This window comes from Corvus moneduloides, chromosome 7 (assembly GCF_009650955.1).
Source record: "Corvus moneduloides isolate bCorMon1 chromosome 7, bCorMon1.pri, whole genome shotgun sequence".
Lineage (NCBI taxonomy): Eukaryota > Metazoa > Chordata > Aves > Passeriformes > Corvidae > Corvus > Corvus moneduloides.
Genome location: NC_045482.1, coordinates 15638579 through 15655575, shown reverse-complemented (window position 1 = coordinate 15655575; position 16997 = coordinate 15638579). Strand labels below are relative to the sequence as shown.

General features: G+C 40.5%; 1 protein-coding gene across 3 annotated transcripts in view; it reads right to left on the bottom strand.

The window, feature by feature from the left end:
* The window catches only part of CWC22 (CWC22 spliceosome associated protein homolog), a 30838-nt gene extending 14666 nt beyond the window's left edge, over window positions 1–16172 (bottom strand). The window contains exons 1-14 of one of the 3 annotated variants that reach the window (XM_032114745.1): window positions 16104–16172; window positions 15469–15580; window positions 12739–12806; window positions 11967–12089; window positions 11604–11858; window positions 11004–11132; window positions 9031–9199; window positions 8577–8630; window positions 7538–7673; window positions 7250–7456; window positions 7069–7131; window positions 6649–6744; window positions 4070–4151; window positions 2847–2907 (exon numbers count right to left, since the gene is read on the bottom strand). In XM_032114745.1, coding sequence (XP_031970636.1) covers window positions 2847–2907; window positions 4070–4151; window positions 6649–6744; window positions 7069–7131; window positions 7250–7456; window positions 7538–7673; window positions 8577–8630; window positions 9031–9199; window positions 11004–11132; window positions 11604–11858; window positions 11967–12089; window positions 12739–12806; window positions 15469–15495 — 1470 coding nt within the window. In that variant the 5' untranslated portion in view covers window positions 15496–15580; window positions 16104–16172. The other 2 variants (XM_032114747.1, XM_032114746.1) reach the window with 2 other exon arrangements.
* Between the last annotated feature and the right edge of the window lie 825 nt (window positions 16173–16997).

The following is a 16997-nucleotide window of genomic DNA, read 5'->3' as shown; positions in this document are numbered from 1 at the left end:
CGGAAGAAAAGCACAAAGTTACTGTAAAATCAGACTTGATTTGCACAAAAATTTTGCAATTAGAATCTTAAGTTTCACCTGATTTTTAAGGATTATTTCAGCTAAATGCTCTAGTTCCTGCCTCTCGTGATGACTGCCATTCATAGTAGGGGTTGGAAGAGAGAATGAGCATAAACAAAGTTTGCTGGGTCACCTTAGAGTTCAGCAAACATTTTGGGAATTTCTCAAGACTGTTTAAAGCTTTGAATCAGAACATGCAAAGACATTATAGATAAAAGACACCAGATCCTGCAGTACAGATTGTTGAAGCTTTCAGTAAAACAGACCAAAAAAAGAAAGAAGTGCTTTACAGCTAAAAGAATAATAGTAGAGAATGATAAGACCAAGTCCTACTGTAAACCCAGTGCCACCGTGCTTACCACTAAACCATATCCACAAGTCTTTTTTGAACCCTTCCACGGATGGTGATTCCACCACTTCCCTGGGCAGCCTGTTTCAATGACTGACCACCCTTTCAGAGAAGAAATTGTTCCTAGTATTTAATTTAAATCTCACCTGGTGCAGCTTGAGGCCATTTCCTCTGGCCCTGTCACTTGTTACCTGGGAGAAGAGACCAACCCCCACGTGGCTATACCCTCCTTTTGGGTACCTGCAGAGAGTGATAAGGTCCCGTTTGAGCCTCTTCTTCTCCAGACTGAACAGGCCCAGCTCCCTCAGCCACACACAGCACTCGAGGTGTTGCCTTACAGTCCCCAGTACAAAGGGACAATCACTGCCCTGGTCCTGCTGGCCACACTATTCCTCATCCAGGCCAGGATGCCAGTGGCCTTCTTGGCCACCTGGGCACTGCTGGCTCATGTTCCTCCGCTGTCAACCAGCACCCCCAGGTCCCTTTCTGCTGGGCAGCTTTCCAGCCACCCCGCCCCAGCCTGTGGTGCTGCCTGAGGCTGTTGAGACCCAAGGGAAAGACTCAGCACTTTGCCTCATTGAACCTCACACTGTTGGCCTCAGCCCATTGACCCAGCCCATCCAGATCCCTCTGCCTTCCTGCTCTCCTGCAGATCAACACTCCTGCCCAACTTGGTGTCACCTGCAAACTTAATAATGGCTTGTTTTTTAATGAAGGCAGTGGGAATTAACTCAATAAAAGGCTTCAATTTGAAGACAGTAGCTTGAACGAATAAAAGATGATTTTTCTAGCTTAAAAACTGGCAGCTAATTTAAACAAATTTCCTGCTGAGTGCATTCAGGTTTTTTTATCCACACGTACAGACTCAAGTCCTAGAAATCCCTGAGTAATTTTACTGCCTACATCTGCTTGTTCTTTCTGCTCTCACACTGATCAGGAAGCACTTTTTTTTTTCAACTTTTGTCCCCATAAAGGAGGTTAATTCTATACAATAAGCAAGTCAAAGCTCTCATATCTTTGATTAAATGAGGTGAAGAGTAATTATGATTCTGAAGGAAAAAAAAATCAGCGCAAAGAAGCAGCCTCATGTAGTAAGAGGATGCAGTTTTACAACAGTTTTGAACCTTGAATTGTAATAATTCCTACTCCTAGTATTGAATTGTAGCTTGATACTAATTGTTGGGGTTTTTTTTCCCTTCCCTTGTGAAATTTTTCTTTTCTGAGCAGTTTTTGCCCACAGAAGTTAGAAGCTGACAGAGACTGCCATGGTATTGAATCCCAAGAGTTAAGTAGTTCTATGTGCAGTTATCCAACAAGCAAGAAGTGTTATGTATTATAACTGTTGTATGCTCTAGTACAGATATTCTAGATTATTTGCTCTATTCTTTATACCTGAATTGATTTGCTGGGAAACATTTTTTTTTTTCTCTTTAGAATTCTTCAGGTTATGTATACTTCACTGAGAATTTTAATCTGATACATGCTTAATACTGCATTTCATGCACAGAATTAGAGAACTAGATAAAAAATACACAATCTCAATTCTTCGCTTACTTCCATGCAAATGGCTTAGAAACAAAATAGTACAAGAATTGAAAAAACGTTAGGTAAACAAGTTCTCAAAGAACACCTAAGTGCAGTCCAGATATCCCCTTACTAGTTAGTATTATACTAAAGTTACTGATCACACACACAGTTTCAAATAAAACTGATAATTAAAGCCACAAGAAGTTAAGAGCTCGCCCATGATGACAGCTTACAGCTGACTGAAAAGCTGCTTGGAAAATTAGATGGGTATTTACATTCTACCAGTACTGAATAGAAGTACTGGATGAAGAACAGTTTCCATTCTTGGAAACACAGCAATTGCATTGGTCTTACAGAGTCTGAGGACAAAAGAGCTTTGGTCTTATGATCTCCAAAATTACAGTAAAGCAATCATACTTAAAACTGCTTTAATTCAATACACTGTTATTCAAAGACTGTGAAAGCACCAAAACCACACACCCTTAGCACTGTGCTAAATTTCAAGCCCTACTGATAAAGCCTACAGCTGCCTGCAAATATTATCTTCAAGCCCGAGTTCTTTCAGAGACAGAACTCTGAGAATGATTGCCATGCTGCTGCACTCTTGTCATAGGATAGAAGTTTCACCAGGCCAAACAAAAGACCTTTTTAAACAGGCTGTGAGCAAACATTTGTGTTGCTTGACAGAAAGGAGCACATGCATAAGACAAATTGTTTATGAAACGTGTCAGTCTATTTGCTCTAAAGGTTGTGAAATTAATTTTGAGGAACAATAGCTGTAAGGAATGACACTCATTCACCTGCTTGCTATGCAAACTAGGTTGTGGAACATAAGCAAGGCTTTTAGGTACGACCACAGTATTGTGTCTTAATAATGTCAGTAACAAATAGAGTAAGAATAAAGGCTTACAGTCTGACTTTCAGGGAAGTCCATCTTCAGCAGTTTGTGAGCACATTCTTCAAAGTCTAAGCTGAATAGAAAAGATACTTATTATCAGTGCAATATATGCTATGCTAAAAACATTCCAGAACTCTATTATAAAGATTGATCATTGGTGCTGAAATCTCAACTGTTTTGAAGTATCTCAGCTGTTTGATTTGCTGATATTTTATTGTTGTTGTGAGTTTTTTTAATAAATATTTTGTATTTCAGGAGTTTCTATCTGAAAATTAATCCAAAGTGATTACATTTGCAGGCAATCTAAAACCAGGATGATTCTAGTCGTTATTACTATTAAGTCATCTTATAAAACTTAAAAAGCAGAAAAGTGGGAGCTTGTTTTGCATATTTTGAAACTCACTGAAACACAAGCACTACACACAAGCTCCAAAAGCAGTATTATACCACAGTCTCCTCCTGGCACTCCTGTTCTGAAAGCCTTTAGCTACCACTGGGTACATCTTGCCCCTCAAGTATAAGATGAAATTCGAGTGTGGCAAGAAAGTATTTAACAGTAACTTTGAGCAATGTGAAAGCCTTTGATACCCCTCAGTATGGTATTAATTCCTGTGTCTAATGATCAACACCACAACTACATCATCGCACTCCTCATGCAGGATCGGACCTGCAGAGTATTATGCGCCGCAAGGGATAAATCCCTCCTCTCACCCTGGTGACACAGGAGCTACATCCAGCAGGTTTGGAGTATTCGTGCCACGTACTGCAAGGGCAGTTCATTCCCAAGACGACCACAAGACTGTACTTCAGGGCTGGTATCTGCATACTTATTTTCCAAACAATGAAGATGGCAACAGGCCTAAGGAGAACCACACTGCAGAACTCCATCTCAGATGTGGAGATGGACTGTACTAAGTGTAGTCTCAATTTTTTTTCATGAATTCTCAAGATGCTGTAAAATCTGAAGATCACTGACTTTCTGTTCACTCAGAAAATTCTCATTACAGCAGTAGTCCCAGTCCACTACCCAAACATTTTGAAACAAACAAGATTCGTCTTAGAATGAGAATTTGGGAAAACAGTCTGCTTTACACAGTCAGGTCAGGATCCATAAAGAACACTTCCCTACTTCTTTTTTTTAAAATTACACATTAACAAAGAACTTTAAAAGAAAGAGAATTACAGTTCACTGATTTCAAAAGAACTACTCTCATAGGTGTATAATTTATATTTACCTTGACTGAATAGCAAGATAAATTGTACGACGGAAAGAGACCAGGTTAATTTCTGTTTTGTCATGGACAGTAACTTTCTGACCTGGAAAAGAAAAACATGGGTTCGTAAAGAGCAAAACATTAAGGAAGACACATGTAGTAATTTTTTAGGACAGCTCTATTTACCATTTACTGAGTCTGTAGCACATTATTTTTCTACAAGAACTTAGGCCTGTTTGCAGGTTTATGTATTTTTTTATGTTTATTTTTATAGATAAGGAAAAAATATAAAAATCAGTATTTGCTTCATCTGTAACAAAGGTAAACATTTAGAGACAGTTTTAAAAGGGCAATTCTTTTAAAGACTAAGTTTCTTAGTCACTGCAACCTCTAGGTTTAACATTTCTTGTCAACATTACTAGTAATCTATTTTCTGCATAATTCAGCTATACTATGCTTTATGTGGCATCTCTGATTCGAACAAGTAATTCTTAGTTCCTGTTACGTGTAGGATCTACATTAGAGCATTCTGCAAAGTCCTGGAGCAAGCATAGAAAAATCCATTCTGAACCAAACCATTCTGGGAACACTGTCATTTCTAAAATATTCACTATTCCTTCAGTCTTTTGAAGTTCGGTAAAATCGTAAATAATCACAGAATCACGAGGTTGGAAGAGTCCTCCAAGATCTTCGAGTCCAACCCATGTCCTAACACCTCAACTAGACTATGGCACCAAGTGCCATGTCCAGTCTTTTTTTAAACACATCCAGAGATGGTGACTCTACCACCTCCCTGGGTAGACCATTCCAGTACTTTATTATTCTTTCTGTGAAAAACTTTTTCCTAATATCCAACCTATACCTTCCCTGACACAGTTTGAGACAGCATCCTCTTGTTCTGTCAGTTGCTGCCTGGTAGAAGAGACCAACCCCTGCCTGTCTACAACCTCCTTTCAGGAAGTTGTAGAGAGTGATAAGGTCACCTCTGAGTCTCCTTTTCTCCAGGCTAAACAACCCTAGTTCCCTCAGTCGTTCCTCACAGGGCTTGTGTTCCAAGCCCCTCACCAACCTTGTTGTCCTCCTCTGGACATGCTCAAGCATCTCAACGTCCTTCCTAAACTGGGGGGCCCAGAACTGGACACAGCACTCAAGATGTGGCCTTACCAGTGCCGAGTACAGGGAAAGAATGACCTCCCTGCTCCTGCTGGCCACACAGTTCCTAATGCAGGCCAGGATGCTACTGGCCTTCTTGGCCACCAAGGCACACTGCTGGCTCATATTCGGTTGGCTGTTGACCAGCACCCCCAGGTCCCTTTCTGCCCGGACGCTGTCCAGCCACAACGTCCCCAGCTTGTAAAGTAGTTGGGGATTTTTGTGGCCAAAATGCAGAACTCGGCACTTAGACTTACTAAACTTCATCCTGTTGGACTCTGCCCACCCATCCAATCAATCCAAGTCTCTCTGCAGAGCCCTCCTTCCTTCCAATAGATCGACACAAGCTCCCAGCTTAGTGTCATCTGCAAATTTACTAATGAAGGACTCAATACCCTCATCCATGTCATCAATAAAAATACTGAACAGAACTGGTCCCAGTACAGACCCCTGAAGGACACCGTTGGTGACTGCCAGCTGGATGCAGCACCATTCAGCATCACTCTCTGGGCCTGACCATCCAGCCAGTTCCTGACCCAGCAAAGAGTGCACCTGTCCAAGCTGTGGGCTACCAGCTTTTCCAGGAGTATGCTGTGGGAGACACTGTCAAAGGCCTTGCTGAACTCCAAACTCCGCATCCACCAGGCAAGTCACCTGATCATAAAAGGAGATCAGGCTGGTCAGGCAGACCTACCCCTCGTAAACCCATGCTGGCTGGGTCTGATGCCCTGGCCATCCTGTAAGTGCTGCATGACAACACTCAGTATAAACTGGTCCATTACCTTACCTGAAAACGAAAAATTATGTGAATGCTCATACTTTTCATCAGCCTAGGAGCTTGGCTCTTCTGTGAAATACTCCACCAAACTAATAAGGAAATCCATTCCTGGTATTCCACAAGAACAATACTTGACTGGCTTTTCAATTACTCAGTCTGCACAAAAATCTCAGTTATGCTTATCCATCAACCTTTTTCTCCTGGGAGTTGAATACATTCTTTAAAAATGAGTAAGCCTTGTCTCCACTACCGATCAAGAAAGAGGGCTGTACTGAAGGGAGATATGGAGGATGTAGATACAGCTGTAATAAAATCCATTCTAATTTTGGAAGTGACTTAAAAATATGATAGAGCATGAAAAAGTTTAAGCAAGTGTTTTCATTTTGCTCTTTTTCATGTCTCATGTTTGCAGGTGACTGCAAACTGATGCTGTCAAGAAAAATGTGGCAAAGTTGCTTTTCCTTTTCTGCATGTGCTGAATGCTTCCTTCCAGACCATTACTTTTATACTAGTTGCTAGTAAACACTTAGATCTGAGAATAATTGAAGAGGAAAACTTTCCTTAACATTTGAACATCTCAGCTTTGCAAACCATCTAAGAAGTTAAGCTTTTCTTTCCTTTTTCATCTACAGTCAATTGATTGCTTGTAAGATGCCAGTCATACACTTACCATCTTCATCCTCCTCTTCATCATCTTCTTCCTCTTCCTCACTACTTCCAGCTTCTTGATTTCCTTCAGATTCAGTGTCACCTTCGTCAAGAATTTCTGAAAGAGCAGTATCCCAGATTAATGGAATACAGACCACAGTACTTTCATTACAAAAAAAACCCTGATCCAACACCTGAAGAGTGAAAGGATGTCTCAGGTGCAGAATGTGGAAGAGGCTAAAAAGCAGGTATATCATAACTGAATGGGAACATAGTTGGAGAAACAACACTGAGTAGCAGCAACACAAAGGAAAGGTCTATGAACTGAATGACAGCTACACAGGACAGAAATATCACCCACTGTTAAATAAATGTTGCCAGCAACAGCTGAATAAGCAAATGCCATAGGTAACTGTTGTGTATACACACAAGATATTCCTACCTTTCTTCAGCATTTTGTATTTCTCCTCATTTTCCATAAAGTTTGGATCCATCTTGAAAACATCTTTAGAATAAAAGAGAATCGTTATTTAAAACACAAATTGAAGAAAAACTACTATTTAATCTTGACTTTATTTTCTTGGGGAATACAATTAAGGAATTGTCTTCCATTTCTAACTTACTAAGAACATCCTCTGGGTTGTAGTCATCTTCCAATGGCAACATATGAGTAAACTGATCCTCCTCTTCCACTAGATCTAATCCCTCTGGAATGATTGGATGATCCTTGAAGCCATCCTTTCGTACAGCAAACATGACTTCTATCATGTACTGAACACGCATATCGATTTTAGATTCATGCAGAATGTGTCGAAGGCGATCGAAGATTGCTTTGGAAAAGAGAGAAATGTAAATATGAAAGGTACTTTCTAATACAAATGCCAAGATAGGTTTTGGCTAACTGTACTTACCATTAATACCTCTAGGAGAAACTTCTGTTAATTTGAGCCCACTCTCTTTAATAAATCCAATTGCTACTTCAATACTGTCATCAGTAGGCCTTTCAAGAAGCAAAGTGAGCATTTCCAAACATAAAACCTCATGAGCCTGTGGAAAGAGTATCAGCAAAGAATCAGAATGCACAATGTTACACTATCATCACAGTGATTTACTGGACAGACCTGTCCAGCCTTTGAGGATGCCACAAAACAGTAGGTTAATCACACACACAAGGCAGCAGTAGTGGGGCAAAGCTGATTAAGAGGAAGTCAAAATTTCAAATCCAGTTTCACCACCAGTATTTACACCAATTTTGTAGTGAATGTGACTGTGCTATTGAAGCGAACAAGCAAGCAATGAAAAATATTTTGCCACTAAGAAAATAATAGAATGCATTGCTCCAAGAAGAAAATAAACCAGCACTTGCATTACAGAACCTAGTTCTAAGTGCATTGTATCCATAATTAAATCAGATCTTCCAGGGCCATGCATGTAAGTAAATAGCACATCTCAGATTAGTTTCCTCTTTACCAAAATGCTGAATATTCCTGATAGATTCCTGAAACACTGCTTCTTGTCATTATTTAAATCAGAACATCCTGATTTCTAACACATAAGCAAGTGGCATAGAGCTGGATAAAAATTTGATTCAGATACAACTAAGTCTAGTTCTGCTAACAGACATCTTGCAAGAAAACTGTTTAAGATCTGTGGGACACAGCCTCAAATGATCCTTGCTTTGCATCAAGACATGCCTGAATACCAGCCCAAACATACATATGAAATCTGGGGAAGGTCTGGAGCATAAGTGGAATGATAAGTGATGATAACTGCATAAGCAATTACCAATATCTTTTCTAAAGAGATTCTATCAACTTAAAGCAGGCACCACAATCAGATTATCTTTCAGCAACCTTCAGAACAGACAGAGCACCTTCACTTAGTGTACTGCTGTTAAAACTAAAATGTAGCCATATACAGTTTGGATTGAGTAGAAACAAAGTAACATACCACATTCTGATTCATCAAATGTGCAACAAATTTTGAAGATGTTAGACAGAGTTGCTGCAAAAGAAATAAACCAGGAAATTTTAACATAGGGAAGAAAAAATTTGTAACTCATACAATAGATTTGCATATCTCACAATCAAATTAGAGTCATGAAACTATTTTGGGATACTGGTAGCTGTTCACAATTAGCCCAGTCCACTTTCAAAAATAAACAATTAAGATTAAACACCTCTGACCAAAACAAAAAAAACCCCAAACTATCACAGTACCCATTCAGAATAGGCTGTCACTGTAGTAGTATTGGAGTATCATTTTTCATGATACTCTAATACTACTAAATGTCCCAGAAACTGGTCTTGACCTATGTCTTGGCTGTGCTCCTTTGAACACACCTGACACAGTTACAAAGCAGAATTCCACATTTCAGCACGTTGCTTCTTCACATTTTACATACCTTGTCATTTCTGCGATATCCTTTGCGAAAATTCAGTATCAGCCTCTTGAGGATCAATTCACCAATATTTGGAAACTTTGAATTGATAATTGCCACAAGAGCTGCATAAACATGAGTAAAAATCGGAGAGGCACTCTGAGCTTGCAAAATGGATCTAGACAGCAATCCCCTGTAAAGACATGTAAGTTTTAAAGACTTTTCTGGTAATAAAGCATGTAATGTTTTTATTCAGTACTTACCACACAAAATAGTGTTGAGCAGTTGGAATAGCTGGAAGAAACCAGATGATCATTTTCAAACCACTGATTTATCATGCCACAAATGGAATTTTGCAAAATATGTTGCACAAATCTGTCTAAACTGAAAAGTTCTTAAACTGTTACAATATCTTTCACTAAATATTGTTCATATTAGAACTACACTTAAAAATGCCAAGCATGCAAAAACCCATCTTGTACCCTGAAATTATTTATTTTTTAATCTGAACTTAGTCTGATTGCAAAATACTACTTAGAGCCTAAATAAATGTAAACAAAGGACTCATGAGATAATAGTTCTTTTATTGTTTAAATGATCTCTTTCACATTTATTATCAAGAAAGTCTGAAAAGAATCTGTGACTTGCTTCCCCCCCTCTCAATTTTGCTTTTTGTAATACTTAGGAGCACACAGAATTTGACTTTTGCTGTGTTACTCGAATACATGTGGGTGAGGATAAAAACAAAACAAACCTCCAAATGCGAATCTTCAAAGTACACACTGATATCTGCATCTATCTTCCTTGTTGTCTACTGAAATCCTAAAAAAACCCTCCTACAGAGTACTAAATACAGAGTACATAGGGACTTTATTCCTACTTACTTTGGCATTGACAAACGGAATAGAACTCATTTCATACTAGTGCACAGAACCAGAATATTCCCATTTTGAAATTAGTTACTTCTTGCTTACAAACCAGAACTGGTTTGTTTCAGTCGTTTTTTATCCTCTACTTAAAACCTCAGGAAAGGACCTGACAGATAAAAGTTCATCTCCTTACTTTTCTATGTACCTTTGAGCAAGTTTGGAAGTACAGAACTAACTGTAAGAAGGAGGAAAATGGTGTCATTTCCCATCTACATTATTTTGACATTTATAAACCACACACAAAAACTTTCACAGACAAGTATATTCTAAAAATATTCAATAAGCTCATTTTTAAATTAATTGCTAGTACGAAAATTAAATTTCAAGGACATGAAATGCAGGCAAGTAAAAAGCAGCCCTACAAAAGTCTGAAACTTCATTATAACTTTTACTTAATAAACTTAATAATAACTGCATTATTACTATTACTTAACAGAAATCACATTCAGGAATTATTTGCACACTCTCTATTTTATTTAATTTACTTAATTCTCTTATTTTTATGCTAGCTGCATGATTCTGATCTTTCCATCAGGTATAACATCCACAAAAAGTAATGCATTCCTCCTCAAATAAATCTGTGACAGAAAAAGTGTTGCTATCTGTTTGAAATGTAACGGAATTATTTCTGGATCTACCAAGCTCCAATAGCATAATGGTCTTTTCTCTACACTACAACAATAAACAACTCTGACAGGTAACTGTAGTAAAACTTGTTTTGCTAAATCTTGGCCACAAATATTATTTGTCCCAGAAAAAAAAAAATCCAGCACTATAAAAAGTAGATAGACAGTGGCACCTGCACACTACAAGTCATTCAAGTAAAATGCACGGGAAAACCTTAAGAAAAGGAAATATACACCATCTGCTGCACTGTTTTATTCCACCCAACATACAAACCCTTTCCCAAGGAAGGGAATATTCTGAATAGGACAATATGGCCTAAGGTTAATACTAAAATCTGACTAACACCTGTACACTACACATAGCACACACAATAGTGTACACATGAACAGCGCATATGTTACCAGAAAAGCAAAATAATTATTTTATAATACTAAGACTTACCTTCCCCGAACAATATTCTCCTGAAGGAGCTCATGAATGATGTTTTCTATATTAGATACATTCACTTTATTGACAAGACCATTGATTGACTTCTTCAAGGCTTCCCAACTCATCCTCTGATATGCCAAGCTATCACAAAGCATCAAAAATTATCAATGTATAAATCTGAAGTTGCACTAAATTTTCATATATATAGCATACATTCACATTTTCATTTAATCAGTAAAATAGATAAAAAATATTCACTACAGAAATGTGAAGACTTGTTCACAATTATACATTCAACCACTAGAAAAATCACTGAACCAATATGATAAACCAAAGTGTAATTCTCTGCAGATATGGTATAACCCAGTATGTTCTGTTTTCTAAGATGTTCCAAAAAATTCCTAGCTACATTCTATATCCTACCTTACCATTTACACTTTGCAGCAGAAGCAGGCACAGTTTTAATCTGATTCTCTTATCTCTCTTCTGATAAAAATATACCTTCAAAACAATGATCACAACCCTTAATGGATCCCATTTTTCCCAAAATTCTCTAAACACCATAACTGTTTTGCTTGCAGCAAAACCACTAGTATATAACTTTGAACTCACCTATTTTTATCAGTGATTTGCTCTTGCATCATCCTGAGCTTGGCAGGTGGAATATATGCACCACCTGTGCGAGTGAGGATTGGATCCACTTCTTCTTTCTTCTTCTTTGAGGCAGTCTCATCATGAGCAAGTGAGCTCTGGCCTGTCGACCTCTCTGGACTCCTATGGTCAGGTGAGGAGTACCTTCTCTGCTTCCTTCGATCATATTCTCTGTCCTCCCATCTCTCATGTCTATCTCTCCCCCTTTCCATCCTTCTAAAAAGAAAAAAAAACACCCACTAAACACCCAAGTGGACATGGAAAGTTTCACATTTTATTCTTTAAAATAAGTATTTTATTACTGCTTAAGAAAGGGCTTCATACCTTCCATCTGAAGTTCTATCATCATAGTACTCCCGTCTTGAATATTCCTCATCATATCTGCTGTCATCAGAGTATCTCCTCTTCCTGGGAGATGGAGACCGAGACCTATCACGCTCCATATCCCTATTTGCAACCCAAGACACAAAAATTCTTAGTAAGAGGCTGAGAAAAGCAATGGTATTAATATTTACTTGCAATATAAACTTACAATGCAGAAGTGTTTTAATTCTGCAACATGAGTTTCAAAACATGTCACTCCAACAAAAGGGTCTACTTTAACAGTAATTTGTTGTCAGGAAAAAATTATCAAAAATCAAAGAAGCTTGACTGTAAAAGAAAGCTCCTAGAATTTAAAATTAAATAATTAGCAATAATAACATCAAACACCAAAGGTAAATTCAGCAGCTTGCATTCCTTGGAACACATGTATTCATTTGGTTCCATCTACTTTGGCCTGTACAGCACAAAGCAGTCTTGCACAAAAATGATAATTGTGGTATCAGCAATATGTGACTTTGAGCAAAAAGCTGGCATGTAATTTCCACTTTCAAGTCTCATGATAATTTAACTAAGTGTGGAGTTTTAGTAATAAATCAATTTAATTACTGTTATACTGACATTCAAATATTTTATTAAATCTACACTTGGATTTTACCACTTAGTTATGGTAATATATAAAAAGAAACACAACCTGATGATTTTTTTAACTTCTCTAACTCATTATGTGAGGTAATTATACCAAATTGAAGGATATAAAAATCATTCATGCTACCTGTCCTCTGGAGACAAACTTTCATGTCGGGAACTATAGTTTTCCTTCCTTTCGTGACTGGAACCATGCTTTAAGGAAAGAAAGAAAAAAAATCAAGCCCCAACATGACTGTGAGCACCCATCTTCAGATCAAAGCACACCATGCCTTCAGTTCCCACTCCTTTACATGGAGGGCCATCAAATAAAGCTAATGGCCGTCAGGTATGACAAGGAGAGCTGGTTCTCTAGGAACAAACAGTTAAGCAGCTGGACATCCTGCTACAGGATGCTGGAGATGCAAAATGCCTATTCAGGTTCAAGGCACTGAACAAACACTGAAGAAAAATCTGCACAGACTACCAAAAAACTTTATTGGGCTCGGGAAGCCGCAAACAGGTAGAGAGAGGGAGTGTATGTCAGCAAGTACTTTTACAGTTACCCTAATACTAAACTTTTCAAGGCATCTGCTGTTAATTGCTGCTGAAGATGAGAGTAGATGCACCACTGACCTGCCTTTCCTGCTTCCTGATGCTATTCCACTTTGTTGTATCACATGCAATACCATGAACACAATTCCACCACTTCTTGTTTAAAGAGTGTCTTTCCTCTCTCCTAGAAGTCCCCTTTATTAATTTTTCCTTATGTTCCCCCTTTTTACTAACCACAATTTATTTCCTCATGAGTCATTCCTAGCTGCATACATTATAAACATCTAAGCTGCACTGTTCTACTTGGCAGATTTGCAGGATTGTTTAAGTGATACACACTTAAATAGTTCACACCAAATTCCATGGGCTGAACCAGGACATATAGAAGTATGGAGTCATACAAAAATCAGAACGTGACAGCATCTACAACAAACATAGAAAGATATTCATTAAGATGGTTCTAAACAACTTTGGTAGAGCCAAACAGCAGCATTTGTAACCGCAGTACTTTCATTGCAAGGGTCGTCTCTTCCTTTAAAATACTACTTATGATTTTTCAGAACCATGATCTCATGTTGTCACACAGTGATTAACTGTGAAATAGGGAGCACCTCACTTGATGCAGAAACTCATCACAAGTATTTCCTTATGCACCTTGATGGAACTCCCAGCAGCAACTCTCAGCTCATTCATGGAAGTGGCACCCTCTCCACCAACATGCTGGCACACCAGTTCTGAAGAACCACTAAAGAACCAGTTAAAACTCTGGGTGACTAGAATATAATGACACCTCCTCCATAAAGAGCAGGGCAGACTGTTATCTTCAAAAACTTAACTGGGGGGAGTGTATACATGCAAATAAATAATTTTATTTTTGAGGCCACTATAACACACCCTAGAATATTGCCTTTCTAAGGGTGCACTTCAAACACCCAGCATTCTCTTGCCTGCATTAAGACAACGATACGAACCAAGGGCATTGCACTGTCCACTGGGAGCATGCCTCACTATGAAAGTTACATCCACCTGACTGTTTAATTTTAGAGCCACATTATCTTTGACAGCAGAGATAGTACAAGAAATTCACATATTCACCAAGGTTTTCTTACCCTTTCAATACTCATTACACCACAGATCACTGAATTCATTCAAGGCCAAGAAAAGTACTTAAGTTGGTTTTTTTCCCCAGCTCAGTAATATAATGCCAGTCTGTATCCTAAGCTTCCAAGCAAGCAGTAATAAAAATCTTTGAATAACACGGAACAGTTACTGTATTTAAATCCTATCTAGCAGATGGGAAGAAGGTAGTGGGTCTTTTTAGGATGATCCGTTCTCATGGGTTCTTTATCATCTGTCTCTGCCCAGGCAGAACCAAAAAGACAAGTGTTCACAGAAATAAAACAATATTATGGCTGTTTCTGTGTTTGCCACCTATCATGTCTCCTTGCAAAAGCAGCTATGTTTGCTCAAGAACTTGTCGCCCTCAGCTCTTTGTGACTAGGATTTCTGCCACAAGCTAGTTCCCTTCCTTGTCCATTTTCATCAAAATGATTAACTGAGAGTGTCCAAACAGTGTGCTTTTGCTAACTGGCTTATTTTGACAGATGAGGGAGCACTACCAGATTGGGAAAATAGGAGAAGGTATTAAACCACCCCTCAAGCATCCCCACTACAAGCCACTTAAGTCAGAAAAGCTATATCTAAAAGAGTGAAGAAGCCTATGCAGGGCCCAGCTCCAAACAGGCATAGAAATACCACAGATCTGAGGCAGTGGATCATAACAATATTGCTCCGCCAACGTGTCTCAAACGTGAACTACTTTACAAATACAGCACTTCTCAATTTTTTCTTCTTGCATTCCCAAAAAATCACTCCCATCCACTCAGGAATGGGCCACATAGCTTTTAAAAGCAAAAGCTTTAACATGCACAGTATCACATACAGTTGTCAAATTAACTGCTAATTATTGTGTCTCTGTATCTTTTAAGTTCGCTGTTAAATGTTTCATAATCTTTCTCCATTCCTCTACATGCTTACATTTGTTGTTGAGCCATCATCATTCAGTAAGTTTTGACCAATTATTGTAACGTTATATGCTAGTAACATTCAGGACTTTCATTGTTAAGACAACAGGAGCTAGAAACAGCTGTAATTTACTGACTCCTAGTAGTATTTATCTTGTAAACTTGTAAGCTCTTGACAGCTACAAGTGTTACTCACTTTGCATTCAGAAAATTTTATTTAACATAATATCAACTACAAACTTAGGTACCAGTAACATGGGAGTGGTCAAATCCTACAATTTAGGTTTAAGAACACTTACATTTACTTGTGTCACCCTGCTCTTCATCTTGACTTCCTGCTTTTTACAAAGTTCTCAACGTGCAGCAGTGAGGCAATCCAAGCTGGAGTTCAACGTATGAAAACCATTTCACCTGCAACACATAAAAGACAATCAAAACCTTTCGACTGCACACGGTGCCGGAGCACGCACCTTTACTTCGTTCTTGAAGGCTAAGCTTACACAAGTGCTTAAATCAAAGCGCACGGCTGCCCCGGGTCTATTCCGATTTCCTGCGGTGACACAGCGGCTGCTCAGCAGCGGCCGGGAGCTCAGCGGCACAGCCGGCCCCGAGACAAGTGCCCAGCCCGCGGCTGGGGCTGCCGGGGCCCTGCCCACCGACCCCGCCACACGGCTCTCGGCCCGGGCCCGGGCCCGCCCGCCGCGCTCTCGGCGGGGCCGCCTCACCGCCCGGCCCACGGCCTCGGGCCCGCTGCTGAGCGCCGGCACGGCGGGGGAGGCCGCGACCACCCGACCCTGGGGCGCACCCGGCCGGCGGCTCTCGGGGGCTCTCTCGGGTCTCCCGGGAAGGGTGAGAAGGGGCACCCCGGTGAGCCCCGCGCCCCGCCGTAACCTGAGCCCCGCACACTTCCCGGCCCGCGGCCCCGGGCCCGCACCTCCCGCCGCCGCCGCGCACGGCCCCGAACGCGTCACTTCCGGCGGCGCGGAGTGAGCGCGCGGCCCGGCCCGGCCCCCTCCGCCGCCATGTTGGGAGCGGGAGCGCGCGCTGAGCCCGGGCCGCCTCCTGCTCCAAGGGAGCGCGAGCGCCGCGGGCCCGGAGGCGTCGCAGCTTCGCCTCCGCTGCTGTGGGACCGCTGCTCCTCGGGCCCAGCTTCCCGGGAAAAACACCCCGCTGGGACCAAGCGCACAAGTTTCCCGTCAGGAGGACATGTAGCAGCCCGCGAGCAGTCAGCCGGCCTCCCTGAGGGGTGGAGATCTGCCCAAAGCGCCGCTGGAAAGTGGAGTGAATGAAATACTCCTGCCCCTTCAATAGCAGCTGAGCACACATGGCTGCCGCTTGCGCTGTGGGTTAAACAGAGGTGCAGATCTGTGCAGGACAGACACCAGCCACTGCGCCCTATTGAGGGCTACGATGCTGTTTGGACACCTGTGTGGTAGAGGGGTCTTTCTGACATCGGAAAGTTTGAAGTAATTCAGCACCATGGATCCAGGCTAACAGAGAGCCTTTGGCTTGTAGGCACAAATGTGTTTGGATTTTGTAAAGTAATTAAATGCATAGGGAGAGGATAAAGAAAAAATACTACATAAGGTCTTAAAATAGTTACGGTTCATTTTCAGTTCTTGTGAGATAAATGGAGATGAAAATAAACTCTTGTAGGACACAGCAGATCAGTCAGGAAGGCATTAACTCAGCTGAGAGGCAGATGGCTCCTGCAGGGCCATCTGTAATGGAGCTGTGCGGCTGTGCTGTGCCCACCTGTGTCCCTCTGTGGGTCCTGTGCCTCCTCAGCTACTGGGACATGGCAGTTGTTGAGGTGAAGAAGATGGCA